The 18,734-nt window shown below is 37.0% G+C and overlaps 2 protein-coding genes across 2 annotated transcripts in view; both read left to right on the top strand.

Moving 5' to 3' along the window:
* LOC127836198 (mannose-6-phosphate isomerase-like) overlaps window positions 1-18,734 on the top strand; it is a 244,469-nt gene that overhangs the window by 158,855 nt on the left and 66,880 nt on the right. The window lies entirely within an intron of this gene.
* LOC127836196 (transcription initiation factor TFIID subunit 6-like) overlaps window positions 1-18,734 on the top strand; it is a 29,552-nt gene that overhangs the window by 1,277 nt on the left and 9,541 nt on the right. The window contains exons 2-7 of the mRNA XM_052362679.1: window positions 6,761-6,847; window positions 7,279-7,432; window positions 11,842-11,946; window positions 13,290-13,417; window positions 15,989-16,132; window positions 17,550-17,651. Coding sequence (XP_052218639.1) covers window positions 6,761-6,847; window positions 7,279-7,432; window positions 11,842-11,946; window positions 13,290-13,417; window positions 15,989-16,132; window positions 17,550-17,651 — 720 coding nt within the window. The remainder of the gene's footprint in view (window positions 1-6,760; window positions 6,848-7,278; window positions 7,433-11,841; window positions 11,947-13,289; window positions 13,418-15,988; window positions 16,133-17,549; window positions 17,652-18,734) is intronic.

The following is an 18,734-nucleotide window of genomic DNA, read 5'->3' as shown; positions in this document are numbered from 1 at the left end:
CATCCATGACCGGTATGTAAAATTGTTTCACCATTATAATTGAATTTTCATTTTAATTGCATTAAAAGACCAATTGTCTGCAACTCATTTTGCTACCAGCTGTTTATTAAAAATATATTTTATATTCGTTATTTTACATGACTAACCCACTCCTGTAAGCCGAAATGATCCGTAAAACAAAATTGTGTCTATGTGTCGTATGAACGAATCTGCACTTAAACTAAATTTAGGTTCACATCGTACATGCATGATCAGTTGTTTAACGAAAAGACGGTTGATATTCAAATGCATTTTTTTCTCTCTCCGGGATATTGTTTTAGTATGTTGATGCTGAATTAACAAATATAAGTGTACATTGTATATGAAGTGAAAATACCAAAAATAAACAACGGTTGCAATAGCCAGCTATAAACTGTTAGATGCCCATAATATCACTTTAAACAGGTGACATTAACAATAACAATGTTTATTAATAGCAATTATCGTCTGCATGCATAACGCATTAGCGCGTGACAAAGTCAATTGGTCTGTATCGCTGATTAAGTGTTAAAACAACATTAAGCTGGCGAGTGTTTTGATAAGAAGGCGATAAGAGGATTAGTGATTAGCTTTAATGGCAAAAATGGACTGATTTGCAACATTTAAAGCGTCTGAAAGCGGTAATTGTCTATGATATTATAAAAGCGGCCCGCTGCGAGTAAACAAATTATAAGGTGTTGAGAAGGTTTCTTTTCCGGGGATAATTGTGGGTGTATCTTCTAAAGAAAATTTATCAGAGTTTATGACTTGTTGAAAGTAATTATCGCGATATTAAATGACCGCTATTTCTTTGAATTAGAACGGTACAATTACACCGTACTATCGGTTTATGACACCGAATCCGCTTTTTAGACTTTTACGGACGTTATTTACTGAATGAATGAGATGCATGAGAAAACAATTATACCAGCGTTGATAAAGTCATTGTTTAATTTAACATTATGAAATAAAATCAATCTAAAAGATATTATTCTCTATTATTCAATATGCACGCGTAAGTTAATGCTGTTATTATGCTTTGTTAATGCAATGAGCATTTGTTTTACACTGTATGCAAACGACTGGGTGGGGTAACGACGTAGTAATACTACCAACTGGCCAACCTTCTTAAAATTGTGATCCGAATTCAACGGTCACCTGTGGACAACGGTCACTTTGATCATTTCCCTTGACTGACCGCTGAATTCAGGTTTGACTGTAAACACAATTTTTCAAAGGAGCGCAACTCTAACCGTTGTGTACGATGCTGTCCGGTAATCTTGCGCAGTTAAGGGTCGATTGGTTTTAAAACATGTTCTTTTATAAATTGACAACATAATATCTAAATTTATTATGAAAATAAGAAGTTCATGTGCTTATTAACACCAAAAATATCTGATTAATTCAGTGAAGAACTGTCCGATTTGATTTCAAAACAAATATGACTCACTACATTTTCAAACTATCACAGTGTCCGGTAATCTTGCGCACTTGGTGTAACGACCTCATTTAGGCAAAATTGTAGACATATGGTGTCTAATTAAAGACAAAAAACATTCAAGAAAATTATTTAAAAAATCAGTTTGTAAAACCATTCAAATTTAATGTGGATTAATAGCTGTACTTCGGTTTCTTTGATGATGGTGGTGGCACTCCGTTGACTGTAGCAAAAGAAACATTAACATGTTAAATTAATTGATTTCTAGCGTGAAAAAAATATTTATGCTTAACAGGTTTAATTTTACCACGATCATGCTTCCATAGATTACTGTACAGAAAATATAAAAACTAGGCCATTGTGCATGTGGAGATCATACCAAATATGGTTTGACAGAATGGCGGGAAATTATGACAATGTCGTCTGAATCGATATATTTTCAAAGCCAAAAGGCAAAAAATACAATAACTGATCGGATATTGTGCAATGGATTGCTTAATTAAATGTTGGAATTCTTTATTTTAAGTATGAAAACGCTAAAGACTGCATGGAATGTGTGATTCATTTCGAATTTGTCGTAAGGAGGTCAGTGTTTACGATACATGCTCAATGTATGATGATGACGCTACCGGTGTTAAAATGTAATGATCGAATTTTATTTTGCATTGAATACGTACCCTTTAAATCTGTTATTTCTTAAAAATGTGATATTCCATCTTTCATAACCTAAGAAAACTATTCGTCGTCTGCGAAATTTGCAAACTTTGGATTGCGCAAGATTACTGGACGCGCAAGATTACCGGATTTAACTGTATAATGTGACTGGATTACATAACCGCGACGAGTTATCGATTTTTCCCGTGAAAGAATTCCATCGTAAAGACCAGTCTTCCTTACATCAATAATGTTTCTAAACACTAATTTTTGTTGACATTAAAAAACATAACCGTATTGAGTTAAATGCTCATATTACTTACGATCTATGTATAGTTTTACAAATCCGAGCAGAAACTATTCTGATACGGATGTAGACAAATACAAGTTTAACATAAAATTCAAAATAATAAGACATGTGTGTAAAATACTATAGTTATTTACAACAAATACATTAGCATTTTATGGTAGATGATCTTAATATCTTATTTGATGATTTGAAAAAAAAATCAAAACAAAATATAAGACTAACCTTTGAAAATAGTTGTTAAAGTCACAGGTACTTGAAAAAAATTGTTGGGTATATATAATATTATATACAAGGACAACATTTTTTTTTCAAGTACCTGTGGTTAAAGCATTCCACTCTAAAAACTCATTTTGGTTATGTGTGGCTATTCTCACTGTCTATTGTTGAAAGATTTCAAACCAGTCCAAGTTCCATTGTTGTTGCTTTTGTTTTGTTTTTTACGTTTTTAATTTAACTCACATAAAACATTGCAGGGCTTGTGAGACTTTCAAGGGCTTAAACAAAATTATTAACCAGGTTTTCCGAAGGAAAAAACTGGTTATTAGATTGGCGAATGCGGGCGGGCTGGCTGGCTGGCGGGCTGGCTGGCTGGCTGGCGGGCTGGCGGGCTGGCGGAATAAGCTTGTCCGGGCCATAACTATGTCGTTCATTGTCAGATTTTAAAATCATTTGGCACATTTGTTCACCATCATTGGACGGTGTGTCGCGCGAAATAATTACGTCGATATCTCCAAGGTCAAGGTCACACTTTGAGTTCAAAGGTCAAAAATGGCCATAAATGAGCTTGTCCGAGCCATAACTATGTCGTTCATCGTCAGATTTTAAAATCATTTGGCACATTTGTTAACCATCATTGGACGGTGTGTCGCGCGAAATAATTACGTCGATATCTCCAAGGTCAAGGTCACACTTTGAGTTCAAAGGTCAAAAATGGCCATAAATGAGCTTGTCCTGGCCATAACTATGTCATTCATTGTGAGATTTTAAAATCATTTGGCACATTTGTTCACCATCATGGGACGGTGTGTCCCACGAAAGATTCACGTCAATATCTCCAATGTCAAGGTCGCCACGACTAAAAATAGATTTAAAAAAAAAAAAAAAACTTACAAAGGGGGTTAATTTTTTTTGGTCATTTCAAAAGTTCAGTTTGAGTTTTCTCCCTTTATCAGATTTTTTTTTCACAATGAAAACCTGGTTTTGTGACAATTTTGTCCCTTGTTAATATTAGTTTTTATGCAACATCAGTGATTATGCCTATCACTAGAAGATATATGTTTTTCCATTGACAGGCACATTCCTACTGAAGTGCACAATTTTCACATGACTTGATATGATTGTCAAAATATCATCACTTGTAGTTTTTCTGTTAAAACCTATAGCTTATAATGCTCTGTGATGCAGAATATAGCTCCTAATGATAGATACAATGCATTTTAAAGATTCCCAATTCATCAATTTTGCGTCTCGAATTTTTTCCCAATTCATTAATTTTGCGACTCGTTTTTTTCCCAATTTGAAGATTTCACGAGTCGAAAATTTCCCAATTGTAGGGGTACAGGTACCTTTCCCCTTTGGGGGAAAAAAACGCTGTAATGTTGTAAACAGTGATCCTTTATTGGCGATAGTGAGTTCTTTTGTGTACATCATTTTATTATGCCCCCCCTTCGAAGAAGAGGGGGTATATTGTTTTTCACATGTCGGTCGGTCGGTCCGTCCACCAGATGGTTTCCGGATGTTAGCTCAAGAACGCTTAGGCCTAGGATCATGAAACTTCATAGGTTCTTTGATTATTACTGGCAGATGACCCCTATAGATTTTCAGGTCACTAGGTCAAAGGTCAAGGTCACAGTGACTCGAAATAGTAAAATGGTTTCCGGATGATAACTCAAGAATGCTTAGGCCTAGGATCATGAAACTTCATAAATACATTGATCATAACTGGCAGATGACCCCTAAAGATTTTCAGGTCACTAGGTCAAAGGTCAAGGTCACAGTGACTCGAAACAGTAAAATGGTTTCCGGATGATATCTCAAGAATGCTTACGCCTAGGGTCATGAAACTTCATAGGTACATTGATCATGATGCTTACGCCTAGGATCATGAAACTTCATAGGTACATTGATCATGACTGTCAGATGACCCCTATTGATTTTCAGGTCACTAATTCAAAGGTCAAGGTCACAGTGACTCGAAATAGTAAAATGGTTCCCAGATGATAACTCAAGAATGCTTACGCCTAGGATCATAAAACTTCATAGGTACATTGATCATGACTGGCAGATGACCCCTATTTATTTTCAGGTCACTAGGTCAAAGGTCAAGGTCACAGTGCCTGGAAACAGTAAAATGGTTTCCTGATGATAACTCAAGAATGCTTACGCCTAGGATCATGAAACTTCATAGGTACATTGATCATGACTTGCAGATGACCCCTATTGATTATCAGGTCACTAGGTCAAAGGTCAAGGTCACAGTGACAAAAACGTATTCATACAATGGCTGCCACTACAACTGACAGCCCATATGGGGGGCATGCATGTTTTACAAACAGCCCTTGTTATAAATAATGTTTATTTATTTTCAATGAAACCTTTTTTAATCTGAAATGTGGTTAAATGACAGCGTTATAAACTGTTTATTTTATAGATTATAGATGCAAAAAATCTAAAGTGTACTGCAGCAAAATGATAATACAGAAAAATGATAATACAGAAAATGATAATACAGAAAAATGATAATACAGAAAAATGATATAATATCAATTATTTTTACATCTTGTCATATATACACAAATGCCAAAAGGACAAAATTCTAATGGAAATATTTAACGTGTTTTGACATGTGATTCTCTATTGGCAAGTTGATAGTATATGTTTTGTAACTCAGTCTATTTTGCATTTAGTGATCAACAGGCAACATGACCAATACATTTGAACATCCTGCTCTTTTTTTTTTGCACCTGTACCTTAATTAATAGATTGTACCCTACTAACACTTATTTGTTATGTTAACCCTTAACCTATTTCATTTCACATATCAGTTACAGGGCCCTCGTTTTGCACTTATTACCGCCTAATATTGGCGGCTTCCCCCATGAAAAAAGTATACTTTTTTCCCCTATTTCAGCTAAAAATTCCCCCCTACTTTTATACCTATGTTGCCAGCTGGTATCGTGCTACTACATGTAACCTTTGATTAAATGTATATCTATGTAAATCACATTAAAATATTATAGTGCAAACATGTACAAAAAAAATGAAGTAATAAGAGACTACGTAAAAAATCCCTCATAAAAGGTTATCAACACGAAAATTCCCCCTCCTGACGGCTGTGGGTGGCTTCCCCTGGCAGCAAGAGAGGGCCCTGGGTTACTATTCTGTTTATGTGATGCAGGGTTTGACACTAAGGCAATTCTTTCTTCATTGACTAGTTACTTCCCCATTACAATGTAAGAAGGCTGTAAATAAACTGATTGGCAGTTTTATATATGTTTTTTTATTCATTATTAAATTGGTTATTCATAATTCTTTCTCCTTATTAATGAACAGGGGTGTTTGTAGTAGTTATATTTGTTCTGTCAGCCTAATTTGAATTTTTATGGATTTGCATGTATAAAAGTATATTTTCCATTGTTGTTTTTTTTACAAATAGGGGAATAGTGGCGGGGCCCGTCCAAAGGAGAAAAACGCGTCGTTTTTTAGGAAAAGGGGAAAATTAAAAATTCACTCTTTTATATGTTATGATATTTATTATGTGAATACACATGTACGTATGAATGTAATATTCAAAGCTGAATTTCTCTGTCCTTTTTCTTAAATATATATCAATGATTTTTCATCATTAGTTTCAGACAGTTCAGCCTTCATGCACAGTCTCAGTTTTCCTAGCCATTTTGAGTCTAATTGGGATTTTTTAATCGATAAAATGGCAAATTTGAGCATTTTTTTATCAATAAAATGGACCAAATTGGAATGTTTTTATCAACAAATATTGACACAATATAGAAACATCAGGTCTTTTCCTGGCCATTTTTGGAAAATGCAATTCATATGAAAAGTCCACAGATGTCGGGAAAAACTAATTGAATATAACTCTTTATAATAATTCAAAATCATATTAATTTTTTCATATACTTTGTTAGTTGTTTATGAAATTAATTTGAGATATATTTATCATTAGAGAGTTCTTTCTAATATTTTTTTTATACTATTTTTTTTAACTTCTGGAAGGGATTCTTTCTGCAAAATTGGGAAAAAATATATACTCTTTTTTTAGGGAAATGGGGCGAAATATCGGCCCCAAAATTGCCATAAAAAAACACTGTTTTCTATTGCAGGAAGCAACCAAATTTATGTACCACAGCAAGCGGTGTAAGCTCACCTGTGGAGACTTTGACAATGCACTGAGAGTTTATAATGTGGAGGTAAGGAATTAACTACAAAAATAAAGTACACAAATTGCAGATTAAAATATTTCAGTATTGTTTATATAGACTTTGATAAAACTTAAAGAAAAGAGCTTTCATAATGATGATGATTGATGTAGATTTTTGTTTAATGTTATTGATGGGTATGATATTTTCTTTTACTTATAGATTTTCATAATTACATTGTTTATCATAAAGATATCAATAATTTCCTTGCAATTAATAAACACACTGGGCTGAATATGACTTTTCCTGCATATGTGTACATGGGTGAAAGTTTTTCAGTTTTAATACTGATTTCAGAATTGTGTATACTTTTTATTCTAAATTCTGCCTTTATATAAGTTAATCATTGATAAGACCAGATATTAGTATATTCAATATTGTGTCCATGTGCATATTAAACCATAGTTTCAATGTACTTTCAGCCACTTTATGGCTTTCATACTCCTGATATGGTGCCATTCCGATATGCAAGTGGTGGCGGTAGAGAACTGCACTTTACTGAAGATAAAGAGCTGGATCTTTCAGAAGTCATTAACTCTACCCTTCCAAAAGTCCCATTGGATATTTCCATGAAAGGTATATTATCGCAATCATGGTTAATATCTGTTAATATGCACCTTCTAGCTTCTACAAACTTGACATTAATTTAGTTTAAATTGAATATGAGTGAAAATGAGTAAAATGTTTTGTCACAATTAACTCAGTATTTAATGGATATTTCTGCAAGATTTTCTTTAAAACAAAAGCACATTATAAATAGAGCCTTCTTGTTTTCATATAGTGTATTTTTATTGAATCAAGCAATTCTTTCTAGACATAGATATTCTCATTACGTAGACCTGCATTTGAGTATTTTGGCTGTTTTCAGGCCGCTTAAGCCATTTTCACTCAATAGAATCATCAATGACCTATACAAGTAAGCTTCATAGAGTTAAAAAGTCAACTTTGGCCACAAGCAGCTTGTTAGCCGGATTTTTTTCGAAAAAATCTCGGCTTATAGATTGATGTTGTCGGGCGGGCGGGCGGGGGGGGCGGGCGGGGCGGCGTGCTCGAAAATGTTAAAGTTCTTATTTCATGGTATAACTTTGGTATGCTTGGACCTAGAGTCTTCAAACTTGACATGAAGGTTGGCCAGGATTAGCAGATGACCACTGGTCATTTCAAGGTCATTCATTTGAAGGTCAAGGTCACTGTGACCTTCAATATAAAAAATGTTAAAGTTGTTATAACTTTGGTATGCTTGGACCTAGAGTCTTGAAACTTGACATGAAGGTTGGCCATAACTAGTTAGTAACCACTGGTCATTTCAAGGTCATTCATTTGAAGGTCAAGGTCACTGTGACCTTGAATGTAAAAATGTTAAAGTTCTTATTTCATGGTATAACTTTGGTATGCTTGGACCTAGAGTCTTCAAACTTGACATGAAGGTTGGCCAGGATTAACAGATGACCACTGGTCATTTCAAGGTCATTCATTTGAAGGTCAAGGTCACTGTGACCTTCAATATAAAAAATGTTAAAGTTGTTATAACTTTGGTATGCTTGGACCTAGAGTCTTGAAACTTGACATGAAGGTTGGCCATAACTAGTTAGTAACCACTGGTCATTTCAAGGTCATTCATTTGAAGGTCAAGGTCACTGTGACCTTGAATGTAAAAATGTTAAAGTTCTTATTTCATGGTATAACTTTGGTATGCTTGGACCTAGAGTCTTCAAACTTGACATGAAGGTTGGCCAGGATTAACAGATGACCACTGGTCATTTCAAGGTCATTCATTTGAAGGTGAAGGTCACTGTGACCTTCAATATAAAAATGTTAAAGTTGTTATAACTTTGGTATGCTTGGACCTAGAGTCTTGAAACTTGACATGAAGGTTGGCCAGAACTAGTAAGTAACCACTGGACATTTCAAGGTCATTCATTTGAAGGTCAAGGTCACTGTGACCTTGAATGTAAAAATGTTAAAGTTGTTATAACTTTGGTATGCTTGGACCTAGAGTCTTGAAACTTGACATGAAGGTTGGCCAGAACTAGTAAGTAACCACTGGACATTTCAAGGTCATTCATTTGAAGGTCAAGGTCACTGTGACCTTGAATGTAAAAATGTTAAAGTTCTTATTTCATGTTATAACTTTGGTATGCTTGTACCTAGAGTCTTCAAACTTGAAATAAAGATTGGCCAGTACTAGAAGATGACCACTGGTCATTTCAATGTCATTCATTTGAAGGTCAAGGTCAATTTGATAATGAAATTGATGGAAACTTCAAACAATATGTTACTAATTTGCTAATAAAAAAATTGAGATCAAACTTTCCTAATTGTCAATTCAAGTTCATATTTGTGACCTTAAATGTTATTGTTGTTCATGTATATGCATGCATTCAAAACATAACACAAGGTTTGCTCATGCCTTGAAAAGTACTTACATTTCATTTTGACCTTTGAACAATATTTCAGTAATTTAAGTATTGCATTGACAAAAACACGAAAGGTACTTTCCTGTCATTTAAATCAAAAATCCGGCTTCAATGCGGTCATCTCCGACCGCGTAACTCTTGTTTATGATATAAACAGAGTTTTGAAACTAAAGTGGAAAGTAGAGGCGTCCCCATGCCCAATGGACACATGTCTTGTTGTATTCTGAATGTGGGGGCATCCCTGCCCTATAAACACATGTCTTGTTTTACTTTGAATGGGGCAGCATCCATTTCTTTTATACACATGTCTAGTTGTATTTAGAAAGTTCATGTTATTGTTTGAGTGCAATTACTTCATGTATTTGTATCTGCTACAGATATTGAAATAAAACTTTACGTATATGTGTTTAGGGTCTTTATGTACATGTACAGTCACTATCTGAGACTTGAACTGTGACCAGCCGTTTAGCAGAATCATGCCCCATTTTGTACTTTAAAAAGTCAGGTTAAGGTTTCACGTTGATATTCAGGCTAAAGTTTGTGAGCAACAAGTACATGTCTCTGTAACTGATACAGATTTTTATGCCCCCTTTTCGAAGAAAAGGTGGCATATAGTGATCGGACTGTCCGTCTGTCTGTCCGTCTTTCCGTCACACTTTGCGTTTAGGTTTCAAAAAATGCTCATAACTTCTATGTCCCTTGAGATATAACCTTCATATTTGGTATGCATGTGTATATGGACAAGGCCTTTCCATACGCACAAAATTTATAACCCCTGTGACCTTGAACTTAGGGTCCGCGTTTAGGTTTTTCGAAATCTGCGTTTAGGTTTCTAAAAAAGCTCATAACTTCTATCAAGCGTTTATAGGGGGCATTTGTCATCCTATGTTGACAGCTCTTGTTGTTATGAAAACTGTACCCATGTCTTCAGAATCATCCTGCAAAGGCACTGCCCAAGGCCCACCACTCTGACCTGCAATGTAGCAGAATATTGTCTGTTTTTGTACTTCAATTCAATGTTTGTGAACTCCTATCTCTATCTAACATGTAGACCTTCATGTTGCTTGAGGTTTCATTTGGAGTCACTTCGACTCACTTTGGTCAAGGTCTAGGGTGCTAAAATTAGATAAACAATTATTTTCAATTACTTCAGTAATTATTGAGAAATTGTACTGAAATTTTGTGTGGTGGTAGGTTACATTCAGATCTACCAAGTGAACGCATTTTGGGGCAAGTACACTGTTACTAGAAGTAGCAAAAGAGTTTGTGCTTTATAACTTAAGTTTTGATGGATTTTTGGGGACAGGAAAAGGTCTTGTTAGCTTTTTATGCCCCCATTTCGAAGAAAAGGGGGTATATAGTTTTCGCACTGTCCGTCGGTCGGTCAGTCGGTCGGTCACACTTCGTGTCCGCTCTCTAATTCAAATAGTTTTCATCTGTTCTTTACCAAACTTGGTCAGAAGTTGTATCCAGACAATATCTAGGTCAAGTTCGAATATGGGTCATGCCGGGTCAAAAACTAGGTCACGGGGTCACTTAGTGCATTTCAAGGATTTGGCATGGTGTCCGCTCTCTAATTGAAGTAGTTTTCATCTGATCTTTACTTACTTGGTCAGAAGTTGCATCAAGACAATATCTAGGTCAAGTTCGAATATGGGTCATGCCGGGTCAAAAACTAGGTCACGGGGTCACTTAGTGCATTTCAAGGATTAAGCATGTTGTCTGCCCTCTAGTTTATGTGGCTTTCTGATTTATTTTGATATTCTAAGACATTTTTATGCCCTGAAGGAGGGCATATAGTGATCAGACTGTCCGTTCGTCTGTCCGTCCGTCTGTCCGTCACACTTTGCGTTTAGATTTCGAAAAATGCTCATAACTTCTATGTCGCTTCAGATAGCAATTTCATATTTGGCATGCATGTGTATATGGACAAGGCCTTTCCATACGCACACAAATTTTGACCCCTGTGACCTTGACCTTGAACTTAGGGTACGCGTTTAGGTTCGAAATCTGCGTTTAGGATTTGAAAAAAGCTTATAACTTCTACCAAGGGTTTACACAGTTATGCTTTTACATGGTGACAAAGTTACAGTTGGGGGCATCCGTGTCCTGTAGACACATTTCTTGTTGTACTATGCAAGTCTGCATTTACAGCCTACTGGCTGTAAATTGATCCGATTAAGTTTCATTATGCAGCTCTGTATTTTCAGCACACTGACTCTGTATCAATCGTAGTCTCATAAAACAGCTCTGTATTTTCAGCACACTGACCCTGTATCAACCCTAGTCTCATAAAACAGCTCTGTATTTTCAGCAGACTGACTCTGTATCAATCCTAGTCTCATAAAACAGCTCTGTATTTTCAGCAGACTGACTCTGTATCAACTCTTGTCCTAAAACAGCTGTTTTTTCAGCAGACTGACTCTGTATCAACTCTAGTCTCATAAAACAGCTCTGTATTTTCAGCAGACCGACTCTGTATCTACCCTAGTCTCATAAAACAGCTCTGTATTTCAGCAGACCGACTCTGTATCAACTATAGTCTCATCAAACAGCTCTGCATTTCAGCACATTGGCTTTGTATTGATGGGGAGCAGCCCGCTATTCCAGAGAACCCTCCACCTGCTACGAAAGACCAACAGAAAATGGAAATACTGGACACAAGTGTGAAAAGTATGTAGATTTGGAAGCATTTTTTTATGGGATTTGTAATAAAGCCTACCAATGTCTGTCTACAACGTTTTGAAAATACATATTTTCAATTGGGAAAGATCTATAGCAAATTAGAAGAGTTTTGAATCCTGCTCCTGTTTGCTTTCCCTCTCCCGACCCTCTTTATTTTTGAACAAAAAATTGGAAAAATCTGTTGATTAGAATGGCGAATGTCGGCAGGCTGGCAGGCGGGCGGAACAAGCTTGTACTGGCCATAACTTTATCGTTCATCGTGAGATTTTAAAATCATTTGGCACATTTGTTCACCATCATTAGACAGTGTGTCGCGCGAAAGAATTACGTCAATATCACCAAGGTCAAGGTCAGGTCAAGAATGGCCATAAAAGAGCTTGTCTGGGCCATAACTATGTCATTCATGGTGAGATTTTAAAATCATTTTGCACATTTGTTCACCATCATTGTACGGTGTGTTGCACGAAAATATTATGTCAATATCTCCGAGGTCAAGGTCGCCATGGCTAAAAATAGATTTATTTTCAAACAAGGGGTGTAACTTTGAACAATTAGTTCAGTTTGAGTTGTCTTCCATTATCAAAAAAAATTTCATATTGAAAACCTGGTTTTGTGACAATTTTGTCCCTGGTTATTATCCCCCGCCATAGGTGGAGGGAAATTGTTTTGGCGTTGTCCGTCTGTCTTTCTTTCCGTCCGTCCGGCACTTTTGTGTCCGGAGCCATATCTTTGAAGTGCTTTGGCGGATTTCATTGAAACTTGGTATGAGTATATATTATATGGATAAGAGGATGATGCATGCCAAATAGCATTGTACACCATCTGTTAATAAAGGAGTAATGGCCGTTTGTATCTTGAAAAAATGCTTTTTTGAGTGTCAAATATAACACTTTTGTTTCCAGAGGCATATTTGCGGGGGATATCAATTCAACAAATTTGCTTGTTTTTATATTCTTTAACCCATATACAGTTGGAAATGACAAACTAAATATTTAAGTTACATGTGTTAGAGCAAGAAAGTACTTTGAATAAGCAATTTATTAGAAATGTCACCAGAATAGTTTTGTTTATAAACCCTTGAAGTTTTTATCACTATCATGTACCTTTTGTGATTTAAGAATTTTCCTAATTCAAACAATTAAAGCTTCATGAGGAATGATTCTGCAAATATAGAAAACAATTCCCTTTAAAAATTCATTCATAAATTGACTAGGGATTTAAGCTGCATGAATGACACAGTTGTTAAAATTCCGAAATCATCTGGGGGTATATTGGCATTTTGAAAGAAATTAAATTGAAAAAAATCTAAAACAATTTGTAACTTTGCCCAGCAATGATAGACAAGAGTCACAAGGCAGGGGTCAAGCCTGGCGCGGACATAGGCAAGCGGAAGCAGAAGCCTAAAGGTGTATCAGACCTGGTCAGGATGAAGGAGCTCAGCGTTCATGAACTGTCTGTGGTAAGCCAGTGTCCATGACACATTGAATCTTGTTCTGGGAATACTAGGCTTATCGAGTGTGCGTAAAGCATCGTCCCAGATTTGCCTGTTCAATATTCAACACTTTTCACTTAGTAGAATTTACTCTTTACCCTTTGCATGCTGGGAAATTTTTCATCTGCTAAAATGTTGTCTGCTGAATTTCTAAAATTAGTATTTTCTTGGATTTTTTTCAAAGAATACTATCAGAATATCAAACAGTTTGGATCCTGATGAGACGCCACGTTCTGTGGCGTCTCATCTGGATCCAAACTGTTTGCAAAGGCCTTCAAAATTCGGTTCCCGCACTGAAAGGGTTAAAGAAGTTTTTCATCAACAAAAGCACAAACAGTTAAGGCTAAAAGTGATGTCAATGAAAAGACTGTGGCGATTAATGCAAATTCATTAAGCCCAGTTAACACAGAAAAGAGCTCCGTTGATTATTGAGTCTTCTTGAAACTTGATATTAATTTTTGTCTTTATAATATCTAGGTAAATTTGCAACTGGATCATGTTGGATGAAATACAAGTTCTGATTAAATGAACTTTTTTATGTCCCTAAAGGGAAGCATTTAGTTTCCACACTGTCCAGTGGTCAGTCAGTCTGCTGTTTCTGGTTTCTGCTCTGTAACTCAATAATTTTTAGAACGATTGTCTCCAAACTTTGTGCAAATGTTTATTGGTATAAGTTGGAGGCCAAGTTAAATGATCAGCCAAATCTCAATAGGCACTATGGAGTTATAGCCCTTTTATTTGTCAAAATATGTTTCTTTTGCATTTTAATTTTGTTCGGAGCATATTTCTACAACTTAACTAGGTATCAATGTGAAACTTAATTGGTTGGTAGATAATTTTGAGGGGATATGCAGTGCACAAGAATGTTAACTTGTTCTCCCCTAGTTTAAGAGGTATTGCCATTTGTTGATTTGTGCACAGTCCTGCTTCTGTACCTTAGCCAAAGATCCTTAAAAGTTAACAACTAGGAACTGAAAAGGTAGGTAAGGAGTGTGCAGCTCATATAACCCATAATTCAATCTCCTGTATTTTAAGAGTTATTATGCCCCCCTTCGAAGAAGAGGGGGTATATTGCTTTGCTCATGTCGGTCGGTCGGTCTGTCGGTCGGTCTGTCGGTCCGTCCACCAGGTGGTTGTCAGACGATAACTCAAGAACGCTTGGGCCTAGGATCATGAAACTTCATAGGTACATTGATCATGACTCGCAGATGACCCCTATTGATTTTGAGGTCACTAAGTCAAAGGTCAAGGTCGCGGTGACCCGAAATAGTAAAATGGTTTTTGAATGATAACTCAAGAACGCATACGCCTAGGATCATGAAACTTCATGGGTAGATTGATCATGACTCGCAGATGACCCCTATTGATTTTGAGGTCACTAGTTTTTAAAACAATTCACATAAAGACTATCCACCCAGCACTCATTTATGTTTCCACTTGCATTTAGACAAGGCATTAGTGTAAAATTTAACACATTTTTAGCTCACAACCAGCTCCTGGTGAGCTTTGGTGATCGCCTTTTGTCCGTTGTTCGGTGAGACGTGTGTCATCAACATTTGCATTGTTAACACTCTAGAGGCCACATTTATTGTTTTATCTTCATGAAACTAGGTCAGAGAATTTTTCCCCATGATATCTTGGACGAGTGCAAAAAGGGTTCTATTTGGTTGAAAAACATGGCCCCAGGAGGTAAGGTATTTTTTATGCTCCCCCAAAAAAATTTGGGGGGAGCATATAGTCGCCGCTTCGTCTGTCCGTCCCTGTGTCCGTCCATCCGTGCACATTTTTTGTCCGGGCTATTTCTCAGCAATTAAGGACAGGAATTCAATGAAACTTTATGGGAAGCTTCACTACCAAGAGGAGATGTGCATATTATCAGCCGGTTCTGGTCGGATGATTTTTCACAGAGTTATGGCACTTTGAAAATTTCCATTAACTGTACATATAGTGCAATTCTTGTCCGGGCTATTTCTCAGCAACTAATGACCAAAATTAAATGAAACTTTATGGGAAGCTTCACTACCAAGAGGAGATGTGCATATTATCAGTGAGTTCTGGTCGGATGATTTTTCACAGAGCTATGGCCCTTTTCTATAGAAAAATTATTGTCCCCCCAACTACTGTGCCCTCAAGACGTTTCCTTTTATCTGAATATATAATGCAATATTGTGACAAAAAAAAACCTTTGGGGAGCATCACCCGTCTCCGACGGTTTTTTGTCCTTATATTGCTATAGTAAAACCTTGTTTACACTCTAGTTTGTAGACACTAAATTGTTTTTGATTTTTTTTTGCCCAATTTTCATGAACCTTTTACATAGCTATTTTCCATATATTATCTATGCCCAGAGCCTGGATATGGAAAAACTAGGCTTTATGCATGTAGGTTAAGTTTTTTTGCAGATTCCATAAAAGCAGAAAGTGTTTCTCTGATTAGCCTGTGTGGACAGACTTATCTGGGAAGACACTCAATCCACATGCATAAAGCCCAGGCTTCCCACAATGAGGCTTTAGAAAACCTTATCGTGTTCATCAACAGGAGCAGCAACTGTACTACAAGGAGATCACAGAGGCGTGTGTAGGCTCAGACGAAACTAAGAGGTCGGAGGCTCTCCAGTCCCTTGCCACCGACCCTGGCTTGCACCAGATGCTGCCACACTTCACTGCATTTGTGTCTGAGGGTGTAAGTCTTAAGTACCACACTTCACTGCATTTGTGTCTGAGGGAGTAAGTCTTGAGTGCAACACTTCACTGCATTTGTGTCTGAGGGTGTAAGTCTTGAACACCACACTTCACTGCATTTGTGTCTGAGGGAGTAAGTCTTAAATGCCACACTTCACTGCATTTGTGTCTGAGGGAGTAAGTCTTGAATGCCACACTTCACTGCATTTGTGTCTGAGGGAGTAAGTCTTGAATGCCACACTTCACTGCATTTGTGTCTGAGGGAGTAAGTCTTGAATGCCAAACTTCACTGCATTTGTGTCTGAGGGAGTAAGTCTTGAGTGCCACACTTCACTGCATTTGTGTCTGAGGGAGTAAGTCTTGAGTGCCACACATCACTGCATTTGTGTCTTAGGGAGTAAGTCTTGAATGCAACACTTTACTGCATTTGTGTCTGAGGGTGTAAGTCTTGAGTACCACACATCACTGCATTTGTGTCTAAGGGTGTAAGTCTTGAGTGCCACACTTCACTGCATTTGTGTCTGAGGGAGTAAGTCTTGAGTACCACACTTCACTGCATTTGTGTCTGAGGGAGTAAGTCTTGAATGCCACACTTCACTGCATTTGTGTCTGAGGGTGTAAGTCTTGAGTGCCACACTTCACTGCATTTGTGTCTGAGGGAGTAAGTCTGTTTGTGCACAGGGGCTTTAAAAGAAGATTTGCAATCAAGCAATTGTAGAAAATTATAATTATTAGCCTCATTCTGGGAAAAGTGGGCTTAAACGGGGCTTTATAAAGTGGGCTTAAACAGGGCTTTATAAAGTGGGCTTAAACAGGGCTTTATAAAGTGGGCTTAAACAGGGCTTTATAAAGTGGGCTTAAACAGGGCTTTACACAGTGGGCTTAAACAGAGCTTTATAAAGTGGGCTTAAACAGGGCTTTATAAAGTGGACTTAAACAGGGCTTTATAAAGTGGACTTAAACAGGTCTTTATAAAGTGGGCTTAAACAGGGCTTTATAAAGTGGGCTTAAACAGGGCTTTATAAAGTGGGCTTAAGCAGGGCTTTATAAAGTGGACTTTAACAGGGCTTTATAAAGTGGGCTTAAACAGGGCTTTATAAAGTGGGCTTAAACAGGGCTTTATAAAGTGGGCTTAAACAGGGCTTTATAAAGTGGGCTTAAACAGGGCTTTATGCGTGTGCGTAAAGTGTTGTCACTGATTAGCCTGTGCTCAGGCTTATCAGGGACAACACTATCCACCTTGACTGGATTCTTGTTTAGAACAGATTTCCTTAAATGAACAACTCGAGAAAAGTTGAAAGGGATGCCCCTGATTCGCTTGTGCAGACTGCACATGCTAATCTGTGGCGACTCTTTACGCCCATGCATTAGGCCCTATTTTCCAAGAGCTTAGGAAAATGTGTTGTTTTGTGTTTCAGGTAAAGGTGAACATAGTACAGAACAACTTGGCCCTGTTGATCTACCTGATGCGACTGATGAAAGCCTTGATGGAGAATCAGACAATATACTTGGAGAAATATGTAAGCAATGGGGTGTGGGTGTGTTCATTGGATGTTAGATAGAGACGGAGTTCTGCTGCAGTATGTTTTTTATATACCATGAAACTGTTCAGATCGACATATGTTACATAATAAATTAACTTTAATTAAATGTTGTTTAATGATAAATAAACAATTATGTAGCCACGTTCTGGGCAAACTTGGCTAAATGCATGTGTGTTATGTGTGCATCCAGAGTAGCTTACGCAATCTACACAGGCTAAATGCATGTGTGTTATGTGTGCATCCAGAGTAGCTTACGCAATCTACACAGGCTAATCATGGACGACACTTTTTGCCTAGACTGGATTTGTTCTTAGAGGACACTTCCTTGTAAAAATGGAAAGTTCCGACCATGATTAGCCTGTGCGGTCTGCACATGATTTGCCATAGCTTACTGTAAAGGCAAAAACTGGTATGGTACTTTGCATCAAACCTCGTTTGCCCGAGCCATGTTCATACGATACTTTATAAAAAAATTATTTACTGTTGGTTTTTGATAACTTAACAATGATTTCACAGGGTTATAGATAACTTTTGGGGTATCTTGGGTAATAACCCCCTGTTTTTCACAACAATAAGGTTTTTGTAAATTCAATAGTTTTAGCAAACATTTTCACCCCCTACTTTTGAGCTTAATTGGGTTTTTCACCCCCAGTTTTTAGCTCAATGGGTTAATTATACCCTCATTACCATTGGTAATATAGGAGTCACTTTGTCGGTCTGTCTGTCGGTTTGTCGGTCCGTCTGTCCCAAAACTTCATCGGAGCTTCACCAAACTTGTTCACAAGTTGTATCTTGATGATTTCTAGGTCAAGTTTGAATATGGGTCATGCCGGGTCAAAAACTAGGTCACAGGGTCACTTAGTGTGTTTTAAACCGAAAGTTTGTCCGGACCAAAACTTTGTCATTTATTGTTAGATTTAAAAATTACTTGGTACATTTGTTCACTGTCATGGGATGGTGTGTTGTGTGAAAAAAGTATGTCAATATCTCAAAGGTCAAGGTCACACTTGGAGTTCAAAGGTCAAATGCTTGTCCGGGCCATAACTTTATCATTTATTG

This window comes from Dreissena polymorpha, chromosome 6 (genome assembly GCF_020536995.1).
Source record: "Dreissena polymorpha isolate Duluth1 chromosome 6, UMN_Dpol_1.0, whole genome shotgun sequence".
NCBI lineage: Eukaryota > Metazoa > Mollusca > Bivalvia > Myida > Dreissenidae > Dreissena > Dreissena polymorpha.
Note: the sequence above shows the minus strand (reverse complement) of the source record. Positions and strands in the feature narration are given on the sequence as shown.